At 31.2% G+C, this 25577-nt stretch overlaps 3 protein-coding genes across 6 annotated transcripts; 1 reads left to right on the top strand and 2 right to left on the bottom strand.

Annotated features, from left to right (window-relative positions):
- Nucleotides 1–167: 167 nt before the first annotated feature.
- Nucleotides 168–5567, bottom strand: LOC109808141 (cell division cycle protein 48 homolog). Its single transcript, XM_020371006.3, has 9 exons — nucleotides 5378–5567; nucleotides 4190–4355; nucleotides 3883–4111; nucleotides 2886–3652; nucleotides 2591–2812; nucleotides 2251–2322; nucleotides 1857–2138; nucleotides 1296–1655; nucleotides 168–863 (listed from the first exon to the last, which is right to left on the bottom strand). The coding sequence occupies exons 1-9, from the start codon at nucleotides 5428–5430 to the stop codon at nucleotides 570–572; spliced, it is 2445 nt and encodes an 814-aa protein (XP_020226595.1). The 5' UTR covers nucleotides 5431–5567; the 3' UTR covers nucleotides 168–569.
- A 5088-nt stretch (nucleotides 5568–10655) lies between these two features.
- LOC109809111 (2-oxoglutarate (2OG) and Fe(II)-dependent oxygenase superfamily protein) lies at nucleotides 10656–15280 on the top strand. 4 transcript variants are annotated; one of them, XR_002240650.3, is made up of 10 exons: nucleotides 10656–10972; nucleotides 11130–11309; nucleotides 12045–12207; nucleotides 12326–12443; nucleotides 12787–12856; nucleotides 12947–13027; nucleotides 13295–13351; nucleotides 13444–13555; nucleotides 13896–14510; nucleotides 14623–15280. XR_002240650.3 is itself a non-coding variant. In XM_020372340.3 (9 exons), exons 1-9 carry the CDS (start codon nucleotides 10757–10759, stop codon nucleotides 14366–14368), a joined length of 1470 nt encoding a protein of 489 aa, XP_020227929.1. In that variant the 5' UTR covers nucleotides 10656–10756; the 3' UTR covers nucleotides 14369–15280. The 4 variants fall into 4 exon arrangements, 3 of the variants coding, with proteins under 3 accessions (XP_020227929.1, XP_020227930.1, XP_082932764.1); XM_020372340.3 differs by having other exon boundaries at nucleotides 13896–15280; XM_083076638.1 differs by having other exon boundaries at nucleotides 10832–10972; nucleotides 11061–11309; nucleotides 13896–15280.
- Nucleotides 15281–19312: 4032 nt separating this feature from the next.
- Nucleotides 19313–24207, bottom strand: LOC109808517 (protein neprosin). The gene is made up of 7 exons (XM_020371553.3): nucleotides 23616–24207; nucleotides 23305–23391; nucleotides 22877–23095; nucleotides 22326–22490; nucleotides 21881–21934; nucleotides 21642–21788; nucleotides 19313–19874 (listed from the first exon to the last, which is right to left on the bottom strand). The coding sequence occupies exons 1-7, from the start codon at nucleotides 23958–23960 to the stop codon at nucleotides 19497–19499; spliced, it is 1395 nt and encodes a 464-aa protein (XP_020227142.1). The 5' UTR covers nucleotides 23961–24207; the 3' UTR covers nucleotides 19313–19496.
- Between the last annotated feature and the right edge of the window lie 1370 nt (nucleotides 24208–25577).

Genomic DNA, 25577 nt, shown 5'->3' on the forward strand with positions numbered 1-25577 from the left:
ATATAATTAATTATCTTGTACGTGTACGGGAGAAGCATCCACACCCATCTTGTTTGAGCATTACACTTCCATCTCATTTTTTGTTATTTACAATGGAACAAAGAAAAACCCACAAAAAAAAAGGGAAAAAAGGCTGTTAACTAGATTCTCAAATAAGGACTTTAAAATGTAAAAACAATCTACAAATTATTAGCAAATAATAGGAGTATTGGGCATAATAAGCGTTTTACATCATCAAAAATCAATTCATACACCCATAGACATGATTCTATTTGGCATCTAACCTACTACATTGATTGAACAAATTATTAGTCCACAGCCTCCACTGTTACCAAACACTAAGGATTCATTTACTTTTTTTTTCATTGAGATTAGATCAGACGGGTCAAATTGTATACGCACAAATTCAGGTTTGACTATATTATATATATATATATCAGTCTTAACTCGCCAAAAAGATCAACCACATTGGACCTCAACGAAACCAAAACTATCATGATATTTGCTACAAGTCATGGCAGAAATAGTGAAAATCAACCACATTACCCAACTTACATCACTATTCACTACTAACTGTATAAATCATCATCTCCCTCGGCTGTAGCAGATGAGAAAGGGTCTGAGGTACCTGTTGCAGTGCTCTCATTTCGCTCTGGAAACCGAAACTCAGATCCAAATCCCCGAGACTGTTGCAAGGTCTGAGCAAAGAGTTGGTATTTCCTGATGTCAGCATCACTGACACTCCGGCGAGCAAACTTCATAGACTCCTCAAAGTGGGCAGGCTTTATCTCCGGGACCTCATCATTGTCATCTTCTTCCATGGCTTCAGGATTTTCTCTTCTTCTTCTCTCCTTCTCAATACCCTGTTATTTTCAGGGATCAAGTATGCATATCAATTAAACAAATGAGTCTCAAACTCTTACAAAAAATTAAAGACAAAATTTAAAAAAGAAAAATATTATATATGCCAACAACACATAAAAAGTCACTACAAAATATTACATCAAAGTATATATGTAAATTTGACAAATGAAACTTTCTTTTACAATAGTTACAGAAAATGGAAAAAAAAAAAAAACAAAATCATTTCCAGACATGTTTTAGAAAAAATACTCAGAAAATGACAAAGGACAAGAAATTATTAATGGTTTAGTTTAGTGTCAGAAAATTTATGACTTAAACTTCAGAAAACTTTACAGAGAATAATTATGAATTTATGATCCATGACATACACCAGGCAAAATAAGTTACAACTGACAACAAAGTATTAGCACCCATATCTGCACCCATCATACCTTTTCAATATCTTCCCTAATGGCATATTTGCACGCTCGTTGACAAATTTCTGTAATATCTGCACCACTGAATCCATGAGTATAACGAGCAAGAGCTGCTAGATCAACATCCTTTGAGATTGGTGACTTCCTCAAGCATGCTTTGAAGATCTGAAGACGTGAACTTTCATCCGGCAAAGGGATATAAATCAATTGATCCAGACGTCCAGGCCTGAGCAATGCAGGGTCTATAATGTCTGGTCTGTTTGTTGCCCCAATTATAAAAACTGTTTTCTTAGCTGTCATACCATCCATTTCTGTTAACAGTTGGTTCAACACCCTATCTGCAGCACCACCTGCATCCCCTACAGAACTGCCTCTCTGAAGATTGAATATGTTCAAAGAATTAAAAAATAATCAACGTTATCATACTCTTTTATTGTTTTATTTTCCAAAAAGTCAATTAGCTTTTTTAAAAAATGGACCAACAATAAAGAATGTGTTTCTACTTTCTAGCACCTCTCCTAGAAAATTAACAATGAGCAACGAGTTATGAACAATTTAACCATACAAGTTCCATACCTGGGTTGCAATAGAGTCAAGTTCGTCAAAGAAAAGCACACAAGGAGCTGACTGCCGTGCCTTGTCAAATATCTCGCGAACGTTTGCCTCACTTTCACCAAACCACATTGTCAGCAACTCAGGTCCCTTAACACTTATAAAGTTGGCTTGACATTCATTAGCAATTGCTTTAGCTAGCAGGGTTTTACCACAGCCAGGAGGTCCATAAAAGAGAACACCTTTGGAAGGTGACATGCCAAATTTCTCAAACTTCTCAGGATGTTCCACTGGGTATTGAACAGTCTACAGGCAGCAAAAGATTTCTTATATTGGTTTGTAAATGTGAAAATTTACTAAATTAAAATGTACATGTATAATATATTTAAGATGCAGAATATCAAAAGCAAGTTTGGACCTCCTGAAGCTCCCTTTTGACATTCTCTAAGCCTCCAATATCATCCCAGGAAACATTTGGAACCTCCACAACCTGGCAACAGAAATAACTCATGTAATGGTTCTTGTGAACAATTAATTGTTTTAGGAAGGTTAAAATAATTTTTATTGAATATATCCATTAAGATTTGTTATTGAAATAATTGCATGAGCTTTCTGAACACATGGGCATGGGATAAGTTAAGGGGATCCATGTGTTCATATGTAAAACTATGCCTTTTTTTCTTCTTAAAGCCTATGAAACCCAATGAGATCAATCAAGTTCTGAATCTTATTGGTTAATAGTAAAGAGCCAAACTCACTGTTTCACGCAGGGCAGATGGGTTTGAAGAACTTAAAGCAGTTTGAAAGTGTTCATTAGTCACAGCCATGGAATTCAACACCTCAGCATCAATTGTTTCATCCTCTAAGTCGATCACATCCATTTTCTCCCTGATACACTGTAGTGCAGCCTCTGTGCAAAGAGCAGCAAGATCTGCTCCAACATAACCATGGGTATCTCTGGCAACTTTTTCAAGATCAACCTGAAATACACCATAAAATTGGAATCAGAAAGTGCAAGATATATTGCCTTCAAGAAAATGAATAAAATCTTACATTGTCTGAAAGTTTCATGTTCTTTGTATGAATTCTAAGAACCTCCAACCTTCCAATTTCATCCGGTACACCAATGTCAATCTCCCTATCAAACCTTCCAAACCTTCTCAGAGCAGGGTCAATACTATTAGGCCTATTTGTGGCTCCAATAACGATAACATGTGATCGGGTCTTGAGGCCATCCATAAGAGTCAAAAGTTGTGAAACAATTCGCCTCTCCACTTCACCATGTGTCTTTTCCCTCTTTGGAGCAATCGAGTCTAATTCATCAATAAAAATGATAGAAGGGGAATTCTTTTCAGCTTCTTCAAATGCCTTCCTCAGATTGCTTTCACTCTCACCGGCCAGCTTTGACATGATTTCTGGTCCATTAATCAAAAAGAAGAATGCACCAGTCTCATTAGCAACTGCTCTTGCAATCAGAGTCTTTCCAGAACCCGGTGGTCCATAAAGCAAGATTCCTTTTGGAGGCTTAACACCAATTGATTTGAAAAGCTGAGGATGTCTGAGTGGAAGTTCTACCAGCTCACGAATTTGAGCCATTTGTTTCCTAACACCACCAACATCATCATAGCCAACTTCATTTAGTCTCTCTTCATCTTCCCGTTTGATTGGTTCTCCCTCACAGAAGATCTCAGTATCAGGTGCCACAACGCAGTATTCACCAGGATCGGTCTCTATTACCTTGAATTCAACACTGCGCATTCCACCCCTAACAAGGAACAAGTCCCCTTTCCTCACAGGACGATACGACTCCAGAAAGTATGCTATGAAACCAGAACACAAGTCTCATTTTATTAGAAAATCAACAAGGAAGGTGATGCTATTGAACAATAACAGCATGTTTGGAAACCATTTTAAACACGGTGTGACATAAACTTTTAGAAGCAAGTATCTTTAGCTTCTGCATCAATCTTACAAATTGTCAATTGATGTGAAAAATTAAAGAATATGCACACTCAAACGGTATTCCCAAACACACATTTAATAAACTTACGCTTCAGATATGCATCAAACAAGTTGCCAGTTACACCCTCAATGGTGTCATCAATTGGAAGGATGTGAACTCGTTTCCCATACTTCACATCAGGACATTGATGAACAGAGACAACATCTCCAAGCCGTACTCTAAGATTAGCCCGAACAACCTTGTTCATCCTTATTTTTGGCTCATCACACTGGTCATCAGCAAGAACAATGCAAATTGTGTCCCTTCGTTTCTTTCCCTGTGTCATAAAAAATATTCTTAGAATTGCACTCTACTTGCATTAACATAAACATAGAAGATTGAAGATTCTAGGTACCTTTATCAGAACAGTGTCACCCCGGAAAAACTGAAGCTTCTCCATTGTATCAGGGTGTAAAGTAACCACAGAATTATCATCATTAACTGCTTCGTCAACAACAAGTCGGTTAGGAGACTTCTTCCGTTCTAATATTGCTGTGGAATAATCCTTCTTATTACCTTTCCTGCACCAAACATACATTTTCAACAGCATAGTGAATACCATTGGTTGTTACCACTTGAAAATTATCAAATGTAGTTTTAAACCAAATCAACATTACTTTTTGACAACAATACATTACACTTACTATATTGATGTGCATAACTAGCATGCTTATAAACGATAATCACATGAAAAAGTGCTTCTGAACTACCAAATCGTCTACCATCAGAATAATATCAATGATAGATATCTTAAATATAAAACAGTAAGTCTATGGCATATGCTTTCAGAATCTCTCGTTTAAAACTATATAATCCTGAGTTCTAATTTTTGGACACTCGTACAGTGCACAGAAACTCTTCATTTCTCTCAGTCTCTCTCTTATTATATCATATTTATCACATTTACATTTCTCTACTAGAATGAGGTGTCCATTAAACATTTTTCTACAATCCTTGTCCATGAGATACCACCAGGCACCACCATAATATTTGATTGTTTCAGAGGAATATATCGGCTGGGAAAACACACATGCACACAAAAGGCAAAAACCAGAAAACAAACCCAAAAAAACACCATTTGGCCAGAAAGAGGAGTGTTAGCGAGTACTAACTAGTGACTACTCATAATTGACTCTCAATTATTAACTAAAATTTATTAGAAATTACAACAATTTTGTAATTTTCAATAAATTTCGACTTGTGATAAAGAGAATTTAAAATAATGTGTCAAACTGAGAATTCATATTATTTTTTCGGCTATAATAACTGCAGAAACTTCATGCAGTGGGATCATAGAAAGTTCTTACTATTTCTTTGCCGTGTGACTCAACAGAAGTCGAGAAATATTCAATTGTTTTCAGTCGAAAATGGAATTAGGTGCTATAATTCAAATCTTGATAAGAAAATTAAACACTAAATAGGATGTCATAAATACTGCAAAATACATAAGTACAACTTCATCTTCTTAGCAAAAACACAAGCTATATTTAACAAAAAAAAAAAAAAAAAGGGTAATATAACTAAGAGTAAGATAGAAACGCACGGGTCCGGAGAGGATTGACCCTTATGAGGATTAGATGAGGTTGGATCCGCCATGGTTCAGTGAAAGCTTAAGGTGGTTCTTTTAGTTTCTGTGTGCGCCCTTCTAGTATGTCTAAAGGGAAGTGTTGTAATCTTAGCTTAGCTTTACGACATAAATGAAAAAATTAAGAAATAGTCGAGAGAGCACAGACATGACATGATGTTGGCAACTCCATGCCAATGATGTGCTTCCGAGTGTCCATTAAGATTATTGTGAGTAGCCACGCACTCATTGCTCTGTCGTAACACTCTTTTTGTTATGCTTTCGTGTAACGCTTTCGTAGTTCCTATTATCAGCACCTCATGCAGTGCACTTGCTATATGTCTCATACGAAAAGGATGCATTAATAAGTTAAATTTCAGAATTAAGATAACCTGATATATTAGTAAGTTGGATAAATGTTTGTTTTATATAGTTCAAATTTATAATAAATAAATACTTTTAATATGTATAATATATTTTTATTTTTAATAAGTAATTTATAATATAATATAATATAATTAATATAATACTATTTTCATAATTAATATTTTATTTTTAAAATTTAATTTAATTTAAAATAAAGATAAATTATATAATAAAATAAATGAGAATTTAATTTTTTTTCTAAAATATTTTTGTTGAACAAAAATTTATAGTTTCTTTTTGCTAGAAAGCAATTTTTAAAAATACTCTTATTAAAAATCTTTTTATATATACAAATTAAGACAATTGTTTTTAATATATGCAATGGACAAGATAAATATTTATTTTATATAATTTTTTAAATAAATAAATACTTCTGAATATATAAATTATATTATAATTAAAATTTGTAATAAATAAATATTTTTTAAACTTATATTGATAATTATTAAAAAAATATTTAATTTAATTTAAAACTTAAAATTTAAAAGATAAATTGAAAGAGGTGAGAGATCCATAAAATTTTCTAAAATCTAATTTTCATAGTATAGATATTGTATTTATTATTTGTGTTTAATATTAATTTATGATTAAATAATTTGATAACTTTTATGAATTGAACAGTTTGTTAAATAAAATATTCATATGAATTTATTTAATTTAGTTAATTTTAGTGTATAATTTTTATTCGTTTCAAATAACTTTAATAGTTGAATAACTCATGAATAAAATATGAGACAAAAATATTATACAAACGGAAATAAGTCAACATACTCATTATATAATACAACTACAATGAAAATCTTTTAAATATGTGTGAATCCTTCTTTTCCTTTGATGCGTACAATATGTTGTAATGTTTGTCTATGTGAGTCTTATTGAGTCTTGCATGTAGATCTAAACATCATTGACTTTCGTAACCATCTTTTGATAAAATATAGTCTCAAGTATCTCGAAAAACCTATCAAATAATTTCTAAAAAAAAGAATTTAACATAAATAAGTACTCTGAAGTTGTGATTGTCATTCAATACATAACAAATACACACACATACTTTTACCACACAAGCATGAGACATTCAAATTAGACTCTGTCAGACTATCTTTAGGGAGATACACAAGTGTTATTGGATGATCTCTTACAATACATCCTCTCATGCAAGATTGATGCATGGAGGAGAGATGAATTGAAACCAAAAGTATACATCATTCACTTTATTAGATTAGTTGCACGTACATGCACTCCTCTAGAATCAACATAAAAAATTGTGATCGAAATACTAAATAAACTTCTTACTTAGACATTAACAATATACATGCTCTATAATAATATATGGTAAATGAAGAATTATATATGTTTTAATTATCTTAACACCTTCTTTGTTAGATATCATGCATTAATGGTCTAAATTCAAGGAATCTTGAGAAGTATGAGATATTCTTAAAAAAAAAAAAAACTACTCTTATTTGTGAGTTCAATAAGATGTTCAATAAGATGTTCAAATCATGTCACAAAAGCCTTAAATAATCTCTCACTCACATGTATAAAAAGACTAATCTTTATATCTTTTGACCAATTAATGAGAGCCAATGATCAAAAAGTGTTAGAAGATTTTAAAGATTCCTAATATCATTCTAGGCCATATGATATTAACACCCTTTTTTAATATTTCCAACTCCACATTTTTTTCTATTTTTTTAATAAAATTATATTAGGTGAAAACTAATTGAGCTTATTAGTTATGTACCAACCATGTAAAATACTTTTGCATTGTTAATAAATTACAATTCATTAGTTATTGGTATGAATTCTTGTTATTTATTGTAAAATCAGTAAAATCACGCTATTCATGGTAATTTGTGATTGTTTGATATGCATAACCTATTTTTACAAATTAATTTTTTTTGTGTATTTTGACAAAGCGAAATTGGGGACACACAAAAAAGAGATAAGTGTAAAGAGTGTTTAAAGTTGTGTTGATCTTAACATTTCATGAGTCTTAAAAAAAATGATAAATATGAGACTTTATATATACATATATATTCAAATAAACTTTATATTATTTGGTCCCAAATTTTGTTTTAGAAAATCTTAATTAGGTCCCTAAACTAAAAAAAAATTGTAGTCAAGTCTTTTATCTTTTTATAATTTAAATTTTGAGATTAGAGGTTTATTTATTATCCATGAAATTTGACAAAATATTTTTAATATCCTCATACACTCAAACAACCATATTATTATATGTCATCTTCCATATGTATTAGATTTTAAACTCTACTTATTAATTTTTTTTTACTATTCCATAATTTTTATGATTAAGGAGATTACATATATAATTTTTACTAACAAATTAAAACATGTTATATATGAGATAGATAAAATAGTAATATGTTATGGCTATGTATGTGTAATATAAAAAATATTATGTCATGTTTCATTATTTGTAAATAAAATTTTAACCTTATGAACTAAATTACAAAAGTATAAAAAAGTTAAAGGACTTAATTACAATTTTTTTAATTTAGGGACGCAATAAAAGATTCCTAAACAGTTTAGAGTTCAAATGATGAATTAAACTTTTAATTAAAAATTACATATTTTGTTACCTTAAAAAAATAATACTAACAAATCTTGAAAGGATATACTATATTTTTCATTCAATTTATTTCTATACTATTATTTATTATAAAGTGCTATATAAATAATTTTGAAGATCAAAAAGTTATGTATTTCCCAATTAGAAGGATCAATATTTTTGAGAGACTAAACTCAAATATTAAAAAAATTTATAGAGACAAAAAATATATTTTATTTTTTTATTAATGTAATACACAGAAAATAAACTAACAATAAAAATAATAAGACTTTATAATCATATGACATTTTCATATTTAAACATAAAAAATAATAATTTTAATTTATTATTAACATGATATAAAATTGTTATAATTATATATGTTTTAAAAAAATTAGACCACTCCCCTAAAAAAAAAAATTAGACCACTCTTACATATGAATTCAAAATGGTTGCAACTCTAAATTAGGGGTAAAAAATAGGTCAGGTTGACCCGTCAATGGCCTGCCAAAAATGGATTGAGTTGTCATTAAAAAATGGGTTGAGAATGTTGGTCTACCCTGCCTAAAGGCGGGCTGGCGAGCCGACAAACCAGCCCATATATCACTAAAAAAATTGTAAAAAAATATATCTTATGTTCAAATGAAAAACTACTACAAATAAATAAATATAACTACATGAAATTGAAAATACATATACATATTATGCATAATATATATTTAACAAAAATAAATTACAAACTTACAACAAAATCAAATAAAAATTAGTTCACTTATAATAAAATCAAAATCAAATTATAAATTCATAAATTACTATTTTTTTTAACAAGAATCTCAAATACGGGCTAACGGATTACAACACGTCAACCCGCAATTTAACCCTACGAATTGACGAACTTGACAAGTTAAAATCATAAGTTTGACTTGTCAATTTTTTACGGGCTGTGAATCACGACCCATTTTGCCAAGGGTGGAGAAGAGGATGAGGGGTGTGAAGAGAAAGATAGAATACGAATTTGGCAGATAATAAACATACCTCCACTCTCGTATAAACACACCCCTTTTTAAAAAAATATATATATAATGTCTAAATTACCCTTTTAAAAAAAATGAAATTCCTAAATTTACACCTCCCTTCCCCGCACCTCCCTTTCCCGCACCCCCTTATCCTGTATCTGCATGTAAACTTTAGTCTGGAACGGCACCAGAACGGCCTGTACTGCTTCCAGAACGGCCCGTTCTGCTTTCAGAACGACCCGTTCTGCAAGAAGTACGTCCCGTTCTGCAAGCAGTACAGGTCGTTCTGCTTGTAGTACGGGATGTACTGAAAGCAGTACAGGCCGTTCTTCTTGCAGAACGGGGCGTTCTGGGGCCGTTCTGTTGCTGTACAGGCCACCGCGTCACTTTTAAAATGGCTACCTTATGACTGATTTTAAAACTCCGATTTTAAAAGTCATTTTTGTACTAGTATTTCTTTCCATAGAACAAGTAAGAGTCTTTCTCTTACAAGATCACCTGCTGACATTGCGCACCCCTCTTCTTTCTCTTTCTAGCACTCTTCTTTTTTTTTTTTCCCGCACCTCGCACACCCCTCTTCTTTCTCTTTCTGTCACTCCTCTTCTTCTTCTTACTGTTACGGAAAGTTCTTTCCGGAATTATATAAAAATATTCCGGAAAATACTTTCCATAATATTAAATTCTTATTCCGGAAAGTATTTTCCGGAAATGTTTTGTTACATAATTCCGGAAAGTACTTTCCATAATATTAAAGTTACTATTACGGAAAGTTCTTTCCGGAATTATATGAACAATAATTTTACTATTCCGGAAAGTACTTTCCGGAATGCTAATGACTGTAAAAGTACTTTCCGGAATGCTAATGATTGTAAAAGAGCCTTTCTTATGCTGGTTATGGTGGTACTAGTCCTTTTTTTTCTATTCAGAATGACTGTAAAAATATATTGCTTAATGACATTGAGCGGAAAGAGACTTTGAGAAGAAGAGGGGTGTGGAGTGTGGGGTGCAGGGAAGGGGGGTGCGGGGAAGGGAGGTGTAAATTTAGGATTTTTTTTTTAAAAGGATAATTTAGACATTTTATATATATTTTTTTAAAAAAGGGATGTGTTTATATGAGAGTGGAGGTGTGTTTATCATCGGCCTACGAATTTTGAAAGAGATTAAAAAAAATATTGTTGATATCATGGGCCAAGCCACATTGTGTAGGCCTAGTTCTGGTTTCAGCCCAGTAACAGAAGCGAGGCCCAGTGTTATGTAAGATCCTGAAGTTCTTCCTCTTCTTCTTCTTTCTTCCTGGTTCTCGTGGAGACAGAAGCATGTTGTGAACCGTGCGAGGGCACGAGTATGGGTATCAATGTAAAGGGGCAAATAGAGAGGGTGAATGGGAAGGAACTGAGTTACACTGAATTTGTGGAGAGATATATGGAGAAGAACCAGCCCGTGGTTCTCACTGGGCTAATGGACCCTCATCATTGGAGAGCTTCCACTGACTGGGTCACACTTCAGGGCCAACCCAACTTCCATTTTTTCTCCACTCATTTTGGGCCTTCTAAAGTTCAGGTATTTAATTTAAGTTGCGATGTTAATATGTTATGAATACTACTCTTTATTCTGGAATGTCATAGTTGATACTTCTATGGTTTGATAGTGCTTATGAGGGATTATTGTAAAGGGAAATGATTGCTTTAGTTCCTGATTAAAATTTTGTCGAAGGAAGGTTGCTGATTGTGACACCAGAGAATTCACTGATCAGAAAAGAGAGGAGATGTTGGTTTCAGATTTTATAGGACGTTGCCTTCAACTTGAGGCTTCTGCTGCTCAATGTAATGATGAAAATGGAGCAAGTGGTGGTTCCTCTGAATCTGTACCGTATTTAAAGGATTGGCATTTTGTAAAGGTGTGTCTTTTAGCTTTTCATCGCTTCTATATTGATTAATGTAGCTCATATCCTATCTTTTCAGAGTGTAAGTAATCTTTGAAGGGTCAATTTGGTGTTCCTGGACAAAAAACTCATTTTTCCTGCATTCCCACATTCAACTAGTTGGACTCGTTGAATAAAAAAAACTCTCGAAAAATCTAACTTAAAATATTTTCTAACATGGGAACTGTCTGATTTTCATCCAATTCATGAATGCGTGAATGTGTTAATGCAGGGAATTTGTTTCCATTTATAAGGGGTAAGCAAACTTGGTGTAAAAGTTGCGTTCTGTTTTTTCTAAATGTCATCATTCACATTATGAATCTGAATGATGCTTAGACTTGGGAAGCAGGGGTGGTTGTGCATTGTAAATAACAAAAGTTGATCACTCAACACTCCCATTCACTTTTGCTTCTTAAAGGCCTTTGTGCAGGTGATTTTCTATTGGTATTGTAGCTTTACCTGAAATCTAATTGTTAATAGAATTTTTACTTTTTTAGGTGTTCATTTTGCTATTTGTTGCTTGTGCAAGCTCTCTGTGTAATCAATTTGTGAGGTTGTGGATCGCATAGCATTAGGAAGAGTAAATGGAATTTAATAAATAATTAGGATGTTTGGTCCTGTTAGCATTGAGCATCCTTGTTATGCCAAATGTTTTATATTCTTGCTAGTATGGATGATGTTTTGCTTAATCCTTTTTTCTCACTCTGGCAGGAATATCCTGAATATGTAGCGTATATCACTCCAATGTTCTTTTGTGATGACTGGCTCAACCTGTATCTTGATAACTTCAGAATTCATATTGATTCTGACACAAACCATCAAAATGAGGAAATATGTTGCTCTGACTATCGATTTGTTTACATGGGGGTGAAAGGTGTGATTATATTTGTAATAAATTCTTCTAGTAGCGATGCACATCGGATTATATTGCACTTCCCTTTACAGCGAGATGAAAACCCCATCAGTAACCTATTGCTTTCTTATTCTGGCAGGATCTTGGACTCCTCTTCATGCTGATGTTTTCAGGTCCTATAGCTGGTCAGCAAATGTCTGTGGAAAGAAGAGATGGCTTTTTCTAGATCCTTCCCAGTGTCATCTTGTATTTGACAGGCATGAATGCATTGTAAATAAAAATTAATTGTATTTTTTTTCTGAATAGGAATTTGGACACTGATAAAAAAAAAAATCTATTTAGATCTATCAATACCTGGTCTTTTCTCAAATTACTGATCAGCTATGATTTACTATTGATCTCCATGTTCACCAAACTACTTTTTATTCTTGGAAGATGAAAATCCTTCATTCCTCTCACTTTCTTTCTTTCTTTTGGTTCACTCTGTATAAAAAGAATAATTCTTTCTTTTTCGTGTGTGCTTTTCATGGGAGGTGGGGTTTGATGTCTTGTTTGTTTTGCTTAGTTGTCAAAACTAAGTTCATTTCAACTTTGATTCAGGAATATGAAAAATTGTGTATATAATATCTTTGATGAAGTATCAAACTCAAAATTTCCTTGTTTTAACAAGGTAAATTTCTAGTTTGCATTTTGTCATAAATTTTATTGTTTTCAATTACACTTTTCTGCTTCAGCCTTCAGTGGGTGTCTGTGTATGCAGGCTATCTGGTTAGAATGCACACAAGATGCAGGTGAAATTATATTTGTTCCCAGCGGATGGTATCATCAAGTTCATAATTTGGTATGTTCTGGTTCATTATCTAAATTGCCGTCATATTCCTGCTTGATTTTGAAAGGCTGTCCTACAGTCCCTTTAAACAAGGAACATTTTGATATTTGAAATAAGTTACAATTTTGTTTAATACTTACATTCACATTTCGTTTGGCCCCAAAAAATGCATTGATACTGTTTGCTTCGTAGGTTGTGCAGACTGATTTATCCTCAGATGATTTTGTCCATGATATTTTATATGATCTAATCATTTGATGGTGTATCTTATGCTATCAGGAGGATACTATATCTATAAACCACAATTGGTTCAATGGCTATAACCTTTCTTGGGTGGTAAATTGAGAATGCAATCAAAAACATATTTGAGAGTCAAGCTCAAGGATAATTTAACAAAGTTAATCTGATGAGTTCTCATATTATGGCAGTGGAATTTACTTTTAAGGGACTACAATGAGGCCAAGGAATACATAGAAGACATCAAGGATATATGTGATGATTTTGAAGGTCTCTGCCAGCGCAATCTTGCTGCTAACACAGGTGCAGTATATGCTGGCTTGATTGCTTTTTCCTACCATGTATTATGAATTTTCATATGCTGTTGGGGCAAACTAATGTGATTGTGGACATCTTAAATTCAAGATCTAACTAAATAATTAAATTAAAATAAAAATCAATGGTCATCATAGGTTGATTTGTCCATTGTTAGAGGATTTTCTAACGATCAATTTTGAAACAAGGTGTTTTTTTTTTAATATTAATTTCACTAGTTTGTTTAGCCACAAGACAAATTTTATACCAAGTTTGTTTGAAACTACATTTGAATATCGAGAATGTCATAGCTGGTTATAAGTTAAACTGATTTTATTCTTAAAAACAGGGATGAATTTTTATGACTTCTTTACTTTCATGTCATACTTCGCCTTGGCCAACTTGGTTATACTGCGTTATATAAATAGAAGATACGGAAGTACCACCGGAAGTTCATCAACAATTGCTCAGCATTTATCCATGAATCTTGGGTGCTTAAGGAAGATTGCATCAGAGATGAAACACATGCATGCTCTAGAAGGAAATCAAGATTGTGTTGTGGATGTGATCAAAGCATTTTTAGATCCCAGGTTTTCCAAATTATGCATGCATGTAGGAAGAACATATACTATGATACATGAGCAATCTCACTTGTCCTCTGATTTTGAGAGCACTTCAATGAGTGATTTGGTGGACCTCAATGATATGAAAGCATACACATCTCAGATCAACACACCTGAAGATCTCATTAAATTTATAGACAATGGTGTTGCAGAACTGAGTGACTGTTCCATTGAGCCATCTGTACCCAATGTTGCTTGAATGTCCTTTTGAAATTCATGTTTGACAACTGATGGCACTTGAAGTTAGAACCAACTACTGCAGTCTTGCAATTCTAAACTCTTTCTGTCTGATCTTATGAGACAAGAATGTTATCACCCAACTGGCACTTGTCCTTGTTTAAGTAAGCTTTACTCCCCACTCCTTTATTTTGCTCCATTTAATTTTTAACAACTTATCTCTTTGAATCCATAGAGGGCAAGCCTTTCCACACTGATAATGTGGCTATCTTGTAGATGAGATCAAGGCTTCAAATTCTGAAAATTGTCCCTCCTCTCAACCGGGTAAGGTTGTGTAAATCTATCCTCTCCAGACCTTAATTAGTGGGAGTCTTGTGCATTAGGTTGCCCTTTTTAGTATATCTGTGCTTCCATTTTTTTTTTCCCATTCATAGGGACGAGGATAGAGTTCGGATATAAGACTCTGTACATACTACTTCAACTCTTGAACCTAAGACCGTTTTTTGTATATCTGTGCTTCCATTGTTTTATGTGTTCCTTGCTTTCTTCTCTTGGCCCTTCTGGCTATTCAGAAACCAGTGCCACTTTTAATTTCAACCTTTCATTTTAATTGTGCCTACAAATATACCGACTTTTGTCTATGACCAAATTTTTTAGCAGTAGATGATATCACACCGTTTAAACTTTAATCAAGTGCATTACTGAGCGAGGTTTGGTTCGTTTATCGGTGAAAACTCTGAGTTGCAGGTATCACATTGAATCATTGTGATCAATTGTCTCCTTTTGCAATGTGTCTCCATTGTAGTTGTGTGAGGTGGTGATACACTAGGTCTTTTCTCACATTATTGCGTGTTGCGTTGTATTTGTTAGTTTTCTGTGTGTAATTTAATTGGAATATGCAGACACTATAAAGGTTTCCTACATTGTCATTCAATTATGAATTGTTATTTAATTGAAAATTGTTGACTTTAGAATAATTATTTTAAAAATCACATTTAAGATGATTTCTAATCGACAGTGTATAAAAAATGAAACTCAGTGATGTGTCTACTGCCAACCTTGTTAAATTTGTACGGCTTAAATATGTTTATTCCCATGAAAAATTACACATTTCTTTCTTATTTTAGTTTTTATAAAAAAAAAATTATTTGGTAACTAATTATATTAAACTACATATTTTTAGCTATTGCTAATGCGCCGTAAAAAACTTGATTGCAGAGTTTAAAATGGAGAAATTTTTTAATTAAATATGCATACTATGGTCGAATTATACTTTTTTTTATAAAAAAAAAAGATTGTAGTGTATATTGTGAATTATATTTTTGATATTTGATATACTTTTTTGGAATGTTGGAATTAAACTTAATTCAAAAAGGGTAAAAAGGAATACGGTAAAAGAAAATGAACTTTAGAAGGATCAATGGGAAAAATAAATAAAGTGGACAATTTGGTAACAAAAAATGTTTACCGGAGAGTTCATTAGAAAAATATAATAAAAATGAGAGCACAGATAAGAATTTTTATTAACTAATTAATAAATACTTTAGTTTTATTTTGGTATAATAATTGGCACAGAAAATGATTATAATATTATATTGTTTTAAACTTTAACATGTATCAAGCTTCTACTTGATTGGATACTACTATATTGCAGAAGTGTTATTAATTAGTACTTCCAGTAATTTGTACAAGAAATAAGCGAGTGTATTTTTTTAAATTATATAAATAGGCTTTTTTAAATATATTATTTGTCAAAATTTCTTTATATTTTTTAACTTATTATAAAATCTATTTACAAGACGAGACACTGGCTCATTTTTTTTTTTTTTTTTTATATATATAAGTAGATGCTAATATGCTATATAGTTTAAATTAAATTTGATTTGCAATCATTTTGACTTTTCAAAACTCGCTGTATTTATTGGTAAAAAAAACGAGTAATGTCATTAAATTAAAAATATATATATATATCTTAAATCATTTAATTTTGTATTTTTAAGAGTGAAATTTAAATTTATGTCATTATTAATAATACTAATTAATTTAACTATTCTTTTTTTATGAAACTAATGCTTTAGTTATTTATTTTATACAAAATACCAAAAGTAGTGAGTAAAACGAAATGACACCATTATCGAGAATTATTTTACTAAGGAGCATCCCATCCCTACTATCTTTTTTACTATGGATAAAAAATCATTGTGAGAGATAAGTAGCGTTTTATAGATACACGCAATTTTTCTATTAAGAAAAAAGTGTTAGTCCTTGTTTTTTCCACTATTTGATTTTAGTTTTTTTTTCAAAAAACAAATCTACACTATTTAATAATTATGTTTTCATCTAAAATCTATTAAATTTTGTATATTATTTTCAGAAAAAATGTTTGAAAATAAAAAATAGAAATATATTCATAATTTCAAAAACTAAAACAAAATTTAAAAATAGAAATCAAACACACCTTTATTATATGATTTATATCACTTTATAACCCAATCATGTTATTAAAGTCATCCTTTGTACATTTATCTCAATATAATTCCCTATGACTAGGGGTGGAAGACTAAGTTAAACTTTGGTAAGTTTAAGCCTAATTTGGCTCAAAATTACAAAGCTTGAGACCATCTTTTAATTTGTTATAGGTCAATTTTTAAGATCTATCTTGACATGTTTGAAGGAATGACCTGACCTAAAAACTTGCATATGTGATGTTTTATGTAAAGCTTATAAATAAGGCAATATAAATATGTTAACGAGCCTTTAAAACCATTGTTATAATTTTATGTTTTTATATTATTATTATTAGGTGAAATTATAGTGTATATATATGCATGAGTATAAAGAGTGAGTTTTTGTGAGAACACTTATGCAAGAACTAATAAACTTCTACGTTTAATTTTGATCAAAAAGATTGTTGTGTTTGTGTAAAAGATTAATGGGAGACACTACACAACACAGAGAGGGTCATCGAATGTAACACCAAGTCCAATGATTATTATCCTAGCCCGTTAAAATATTATTATTCATTTTTGTTTTGTTTGTTTTTGGGGTTGAAATTCCAAAAACAAAGCATAGAAGGTTCAGTAGCAAGTCTGTTAAGAAAAATAATTCAAAACTTTAAATTCAAATATCTAAAATATTATTTAGATTTTAAAAGATATTATTCTTTTAGAATATTGTTTAGAATTGAAATATATTATATTTATTTTAGATATTTATTTCTTTTTTTAAGATTGTGATGTTAGGTCAATAAATAGAGACTCTTGAGATAAGAAGAATTACCTGACTTATAGAGGGGATCACCACTTTAAATGTGAGAGGAGGTCATATGAAGGAGAGTTTCCAAGTTTTGTCAGAAAATTTGTGAATGAAGGTTTTCAAGTTTTGTCAGAAAATTTATGAGGAAGGGGTTTCCAAGTTTCACTCATAAAACTTGTGAGAAATGAATTTTTAAGTTTAATCCACAAAACTTGAAAGAAGGATTTTCAGATATATGCATTATATTTTGAGATAAATAATGATTATCCTTGTGGATGTAGATATGAGAGACTGAATCAGGTTAAATAAATTTATGTAATCTTTTCCTATTTTACTTATGATATTATTTTAACATGTTTTTCATCATCATTAGTGTGTAAAAGAAAAGAAAAAAATTTTGTTCCCAACAAAGTCTTGGAGATTTGTTTACACCAGCTTAGCATGCTTGTTTCTTCCCCCTCACATGCAATGCCACAAATGATGGATACCCACACTAAAATACGCATCGGGTTTTGTTTCAGAAGAAAGGAAAATTGATATTGCATGCACCAATGCTAGGCCCATTGGTCACAGTCAACTTCGTCATTCACAATGTTTAACATCTTTTCGAATTTCACAAGGGAAAGAAACATGGAGAGTAAGAGACACTCACCCCCTCGTATCATCCCAAAAATCAAAGTAAGCTTAATTATCCTTTTGAATTCTAAATTGATTTTTTCAGGCACCTTAAATGTTACTGAACATGTCGTGTGAGAGGATAAAAAAATATTAATATAATAGGTGACATTAATATTAAGATAAGAAAAAAATAATGAGAAGTATGATGAGATATTTAAAAATATTGAGTATTTAAAGATCATAACTCTTTTGAATTTAAAGATAGTAAGATACTGCACCGCTTCTTAGATTTACATCATCCCTACGCGAAAGTCAAAGTAAACTCTCTAATTTCTTAGTGAAAAATAAAATATTTATGGCGAAAAACATGTTATATAAGCAAAGCACGTGGAGCCTGTAAATAAAGTAAAACCCCTGAAATAAAATATTTTTTTTACAGGAATTTTTTTTTATTCATATAGTTATCTACTTATTCATACTTTACGGTTTTGGTCGTATAAAATATGTACAAATTGTAAGTTTTGTTTTTTAAAGAATCAATTTAACATATTTTGGTCTCTAATACTATTACTAACATTGTTATTAAGAGTACCGCTAAAAGTTTTTTGACATGTTAAATTGTAGAAAAATTTTTTTAGCAACAATAATATTACAAGAAAATTTTATATAAAGTGATATATAAAAAAATATTATTATAGATATAATATATGTATATATGTGAATCTATTTAATATATATATATATATATATATATATATATATATATAATTTTAGTTTTCATTTTGAATTAGATTCCATAATATATATTGTGTATCACTGTAGTTTATATTTACACCTTTTAACTATTTATCAACATATATTATATTTATAATATAAATAAAAAATATTATTTAATAAAAAATATTGTGTCACGTTTATGTTGGTATCAGATAATTTTTTTTAATAAAAATATAATTATCAACCGTAACTAAAATGCATTAAATTTATGTAATTAGAGATTAAAACCTACCATTTTTATGAATAAGATCAAAATAATAAAGTACATTTGTCTCAATTTAATCTTTAGTAAAAATAATTATTAGCTAGACATTACTTACCTAAAAAAATCCAACTGAACCAAATAATCTAAGACAAAACTTTAGCAGTGCCAAATAAAAACAAAATTAAGTACATGTACCAAATTAATAATTAACCTAAAAAAATTGTAAGAAAGAAGACATACATGTAACAAAGAAATTAAGCCTCTATAATCTATATTAGGTGGTATTTAAAATTCTTCAAGGGCATTTAACATTCCTTCCAGGCCCTCCATAGTAAAAGTAAGTTCCCCAAACAGTGTTGGTGCCCTGCCTTATGTTATAGCAATTGGAATGGTCAGCCAAGTGGTGAATGTTTCTAAGAGGGATCAAGTTATTGTCCCAATCAACCACTTGCAAGTTTCTAAAATATGCTGCTTTTCTGAACCCTTCTTCAGCAAAATGGCCACTCCCCATTTGGGTGCCAGTGTGGTAACCCCTTGAACGACTGTTCACAATTTCTCCTCCAAATTGCACCATACTTGCATGGCTCCTCAAGTGGCTGAACATGTTTGCTGGCCAGTACCCTACCAGTAGACCTGACCCAAATTCCAGCCACCAGTGTCCATGCTTTGGATCCTATTTACATGCAAACAATTTCAACCTAGTGTCATTGAAAGACAAAACTTGTGTCTAATGTTCACTAATGAGTTACCATGTTTGCAAAATAACATCACAAATAAAATTCAAACAGTTAAATACTCTTTTAATCTCTCTGTTTACTTAATTGGTTCAATTAGGTCATTTTGTTTTATTAATGATGTAATGTTGTCTTTTAATGAAAAATATAGTTGGAAGGAGAGATTATACTAAAAGTAATTCACCAAGTTTTTCGATAGAAATTAGTTATCAACAAAATAAATGTACTTAAAAAAATTGGTTTTATAATATTATTTATTTATATTAAATTTTATTATTCCTATTATATTTTTCATAAATTGTCTTTATTATAAATGTAAAAAAAAATGAACTGAAAGGTTATGCATTTAAAGAAAAATATTTTATAAAAAGTATTATTAAATGAGACAAAAATAGTTAAAATTTACTTATATTTAAAAATTAAAAAACAACATAGCGAGAAGATTAGTCACTACTATCAGCAGTGGATACTCCAAAGACGAAAAAAAAAACTTAAAAAAAGTTTTTATTTATTTTTTTACTTATAAGAGAATACTTTACATCAATAATATAGTTATTCAAAAAGATTAGTAACACGATTTTTTTTTACATATGATTATATGTATATTTTTTTATTATATCACGTGTATAAAAAATTAATATTGGTATAAATTAGAAAAAATGCTAAGATTACATTATTTTAAAAAAAATTAAGAGTAGTTTAGTAGGAAAAAGAACAGAAATCTTAAGTAACCAACTCCCATGGCGGAAGAGTGTAACTGGACCTCCCAACCAGTGTTACTTCGGGATTCTTGCACCATGGATAGTGCCAACAATATCTTTGTCGGGTAGCTAAACTATAAAACAAATGAAAGTCTTATTAAAGAAAAGTGAGAAAATGTTTTATTTTAATTATAAAAATATTATTTATTTTATTTCTTACTTTAAAAGTTTGTATACAAATTAGTAAAAAAAAAAAAAAACTTATTTTAATTGAAATCTTTTTCAAATTTTCGAGTATTTTACATTCATTGATCCATCCTTAACATTCAAGTTAGAACACATAACATGAACATATTCATCCTAGTTATTACAGAAAGACCTTTAGCTTTAAGTAACCAATCGTGCTTCCCCAAGTGCGACCCATTCACTAATACCCAGATCAGACCACACACGCTACGTGGAGTAGCAACCACGATTCAAGTAGAAAATTGAAGTGCTTAATTGATTAATACTAATAGTGATGGGTTAAACTTCTTGTTTATCATTATTATTGGACACAGGCAGAAACAAGAAAAAGAAGCATCATGGTCAAGTGTAGCTTTCTTAGGTTTTTGGTAAGACTAGAATAAAAGCAAATTAAGCGTGAACTATTGCTTTATAAAAAAGTAAAAGACACAGATAAAGTCGACCCCATCAAGGTAGCAAACGGAATCTTCCATTTTAAAAAATAATAACAATAACATGTGGAAAAACTCAAAAAAAGGGGAAGAAAAAAAAAAACCAATTAAATTATTGTTTGACCATATTCTAGATCCTAGTAGGATATGTTAAAGCTTCCTATGACACATGCATATAACTAAAATCAAGTACTATAACATAAAGTTCAAATTACGAAACCAACTTTCAAACTAAAAATTAATTAAACCTTGTAAGTGAAGAAAAGAGATGATTGTTTCTTTTGTCTTTTAATTGTTGAATTCAATAGAAAAATAAATACACACTCACCTTCCAAACCATTAAGCCAATATCAAACTGTCTTCTGTTGTAAGTGGATCTTGGGGAGATTGCTGCACCTATTGCTATCCTATTGTTAGTTTGGATAAATCCTGAACAGAGTAAGTTGTAGCACCCAGTTGTTTGATATGCATCAGTCTGTGAAAATAATATATATATATATCAATCAGTAAGAGTAAGATGCATAAAACAAGAGAAGCAAAAGGAAGCATGCAAATTAAATTACTCACAGTCCAATAAGTGAAGAACCTTGGATAATTGTCTCCATAAAGTTGTGGACTGACCTGAAGGAAAATTTACATGTTCATTACTTATTACCCAAAAGTTAAGGAAATAAGAAAGAAACAAATGCATTTGCCACTATTGATACTTATAACTCAAAAGAAGAAGAAAAAAGATTGAAAATTAATAAAATAAGAAAGGATAAAGTGAACTTTTTTTTTAATTATTACATGATATTTATTAACTTAATCAACGACTAATTTCTACTAGAAAATTTGTCTTACTATTTTTTAAGTAGAATCTCATTTTTAATTATATCTTTTTCATGCAAAAGACTCACATTTAAAATCTTGGTTAAAGGGACTGATTCTAATATTATTTGGGGCAGCGATTCATTGGGATGAAGTGAGATATGTGCAAGTTGGATAAATATTTAAGAAAGTAGGGACATGCCTGCCAACCAGCTTCTATGGTGTTGAGATCTTTACCAAAGGAGCCAGCAATAACCCATATCTGTGACAAGCTGAATTCAAACTCATCTGTTACACTAGGTGCCCACACGTTTATGCCTGCTTTTGCTCCATAATATTGATCTCCATTCACAAAAACAACTGCATGCTGCAATAGGGTTAATTAAGACACATGTCAATAAACAAGTACTTCAATTCAGTAATCATATATAAATTATTTTTTAATTTAATATGCTTGGTATCCACTAAGGAACATAGATACAAGAAGAGCCTCCTCATCTAAGCATGATTTAGATTTTACTTTTTGGAGCAAACAAAGGGCAAACTTTTATGAGTGGTGTCCCTTCACTGTCTGTTCCTGCTGTTTTTGGAACTCATGTTACACATACGGAAAAGCAGTGTCTCTCTTTTTCTTTATGGTGTGGAAAATAGCGGGAAATGGGTGAAGGAAGGCACCATGAAATAAGAGAAAAAGAAAAAGATTCCTTTGGAAGAAAATGGAAAAGTCAATTTTTTTTTGGTCAAATCACAAACCTCATGGCCACTGCCAGATGAGTCTCTCCGTACATGTCTTGGTTTTCTTCCAAATCTTCGGATAGAACTTGCTCTGAGAATATCCTCCTCTGTTGTTCTTCTGATTGGAACAGTTCCCTCGGGGCATTCTTCACCAGAATCACTCCAGAGCTGAAAGCTCTCACTTACCCTTTTGGTTTCACCAATTGTGTGGTTTCCCTTTGGCCTCTCTGGTGGATCCTGTCAAATCCAATGCCAAATTTAAACCCTTTAGTCCTTTATTTAGACCATATTAAAAAACAATAGCCTAGAGACATATAGGAATACCATAATGTTAGCTCAAACTCAGTCAACACCAACAACAAAAGAACAAAAAAATGTGAACATGTAAAACTTCAAATCAAGCAAGACCATTTTGTTTGTGGCATGAATGAGTTGCTTCAAATTACCAATGGTTTCTGCCCTCTAAGGTCAGGATGGTCAAAAGCTGGCTGTTGATGAGATAAAACACAATCTATCAAATCACCATCTGGACTCTGCAACAAAATAACAAAACCCCAATATCACAACAAATTCAACAATAGCAACAACATCAACAAAAGTCTTATTCAACTAAGTGAGAATAAAAATGTGCCAAAACTCATCTAGTCAACAATAGTCAGAGTATGAGTAAAACTAGTAATTAGTCTCTGATTGAGGGAGTTGGGAACACTCTTGATTACAAGAAGAAAAATGAAAAAATAAAAAAGTGTCAGTATGCCTGAATTGTCTTGACAGCAGGCTTGTTGATCTTCTTCAAGTGAGCTCTAACTCTCTTCAACTTGAGCAACTCGTGGACTGGCCTAAAAGTGTTGTTACCCTGAAGGGTGTGGCACAATGCTGCTGGGGTAATTGAAGAAAGAAGGAGCAGCAAGGCAACAAAAGCAGGTAGCAGTAGCACAGGTGGAGCATTTTGGGAAGTGAAAGAAGCCAATTTTGGAGAATGGTTCTGTTGTGCACATGTGGCAACATGATTGTTTGGTTGTTTGCATTGGTGTTGTCTTGTTCTGTGGTGAGATGCAAAAAATGGATCATTGGTGTGTTTTGAGTGTCTTCTCATGCCCATTATGGTAAACAGAATTGTGACTGGAGAGGAACCACTGAGTGAGAAGAACTCGAAGTTTGTTCACTGCCTTCCAGTTTTCAAATTGTCAACAACTTCCACAGCTGGTCCTGCTTAGAGAGAGAGAGAGTGTGTGTGTGTGTGTGGTGGTGTGAATTTATGGTTCCAAGCCCACACCTTGAACATTCAGAACCCGGATTATAAAATAGATTCCTATGGTGGGGTTGTACTTCCATGTTTGTTGTTCTCTTCCAACAACTTGTGCTATGCACACCATAGATATAGAATTACATGAAGTACAATGTAGATTAATATTAAATCAACTAAACAATAGGTTAACCACAAATTAACCGAAAATAACAAAATATTCATTGATACCAGATAAAGGTCTTAAGTAAAATTGTGAATTCAGTCTTTTTTTGACATGAAAGAAAACATAGATAAGAATGAGAAATTTAATAAAAGTCATCGGCAAAAATTCTTGGATAAATTAGTTATTAATAAAGTTGATAAATACTTCATATTAATATTATAAGTATAAAAAATAATTAGTCAATAATTTATCAATATAAGTAGAATTTCATTCTAAACTCTTAAATAATATATCTTGATTGAATTTTGTAAATGAAAAAAAAAATCATAATTAAACGACGTAAACTTGCTAAAGTTGATAGATTAAAATATATATATTTTACGCCAATAACACCTTTAAAAATAATAATAATATATATCATGACTTCAATGCAACAAAATCGAGATTCAGTTTTTTTCCTTCTTCTTTTAATTAACAACACATCAAATTCGAACCTCATAAAAAAAATGCTCACTAGAAATAGTTTTACTTTTTCCATGTTATGCATGTTCTCGATTGGAATACAAGGCCTTGTGGTCTTACAGCAAAACACCGAACTTTTCAACATATTTAGTATACACATGACAATAAAACAAAAATGAAAACAAATTATCTTTAATATCATGGTAATTAAAAATACTGATTATTTATTTTCTAAAGTCTAGATTTATGATCTATTTAATGAATTATTAAAGTTGAGTATTGCATCACGTTCATTTCGTTAACAGCGGGATTAAAAGAATAAATAACATATAATGTATTTTAAAGTAAAAACTCTGTTTAATTTTCTAAAGATTAGAGTGTTAAAGTTTTTTTACATTAAATTATATCTTCAAAATGTTAGTATCTCATTACATTAGTCTTTAAATTTGTTATCACCAAATATATTTTTCAAAAATTTAAGCATCATTATATTGACCTTTATGGAGAACAGAAATAGTGACAGAAAGAATAAATTTGGAATGTTTTATACTTTTAAAGGGTTGATTTTTTTTTTGATAAGCCAAGAATTTATTAATTCCAAGAAAATTGTGCACAAGAAGTGCAAGTCATAATTAAAAACAAGATGACCTAAAAATAAGAAGAAAAAAAATTTAAGGGACACTTGCACAGGACAATGGGTTCATCAACCATTCTGGAAAAGAAGAAGACACCATTCTAGCAGCCGTACACCATTCCCACGATCTCAACTGTGCCATGAACACGATCTCTTCCACCTTAAAGAGTTTGTCTTTGAAAATGTTCTCATTTCGAGCCTTCCATAACTG

Source organism: Cajanus cajan, chromosome 6, assembly GCF_000230855.2.
Source record: "Cajanus cajan strain Asha chromosome 6, NIPB_CcT2T_4, whole genome shotgun sequence".
In the NCBI taxonomy this organism is placed as follows: domain Eukaryota; kingdom Viridiplantae; phylum Streptophyta; class Magnoliopsida; order Fabales; family Fabaceae; genus Cajanus; species Cajanus cajan.

What these genes read in the sequence shown, in the direction of transcription:
- LOC109808141 (XM_020371006.3), bottom strand. Translation starts at nt 5,430, where the DNA reads ATGGCGGATCCAACCTCATCTAATCCTCATAAGGGTCAATCCTCTCCG. An exon ending in CATCTGCCCTGCGTGAAACA is followed by an intron (nt 2,323 to 2,590) that starts GTGAGTTTGGCT and finishes TTCTGTTGCCAG; the next exon opens with GTTGTGGAGGTTCCAAATGT. An exon ending in TTAGGGAAGATATTGAAAAG is followed by an intron (nt 864 to 1,295) that starts GTATGATGGGTG and finishes TGAAAATAACAG; the next exon opens with GGTATTGAGAAGGAGAGAAG.
- LOC109809111 (XM_020372340.3), top strand. Translation starts at nt 10,757, where the DNA reads ATGGGTATCAATGTAAAGGGGCAAATAGAGAGGGTGAATGGGAAGGAA. An exon ending in TTGGGCCTTCTAAAGTTCAG is followed by an intron (nt 10,973 to 11,129) that starts GTATTTAATTTA and finishes TGTCGAAGGAAG; the next exon opens with GTTGCTGATTGTGACACCAG. An exon ending in AGGATTGGCATTTTGTAAAG is followed by an intron (nt 11,310 to 12,044) that starts GTGTGTCTTTTA and finishes TCACTCTGGCAG; the next exon opens with GAATATCCTGAATATGTAGC.
- LOC109808517 (XM_020371553.3), bottom strand. Translation starts at nt 23,960, where the DNA reads ATGGGCATGAGAAGACACTCAAAACACACCAATGATCCATTTTTTGCA. An exon ending in TTAGAGGGCAGAAACCATTG is followed by an intron (nt 23,096 to 23,304) that starts GTAATTTGAAGC and finishes TGGATTTGACAG; the next exon opens with GATCCACCAGAGAGGCCAAA. An exon ending in TTGGCTTAATGGTTTGGAAG is followed by an intron (nt 19,875 to 21,641) that starts GTGAGTGTGTAT and finishes GCATGTAAATAG; the next exon opens with GATCCAAAGCATGGACACTG.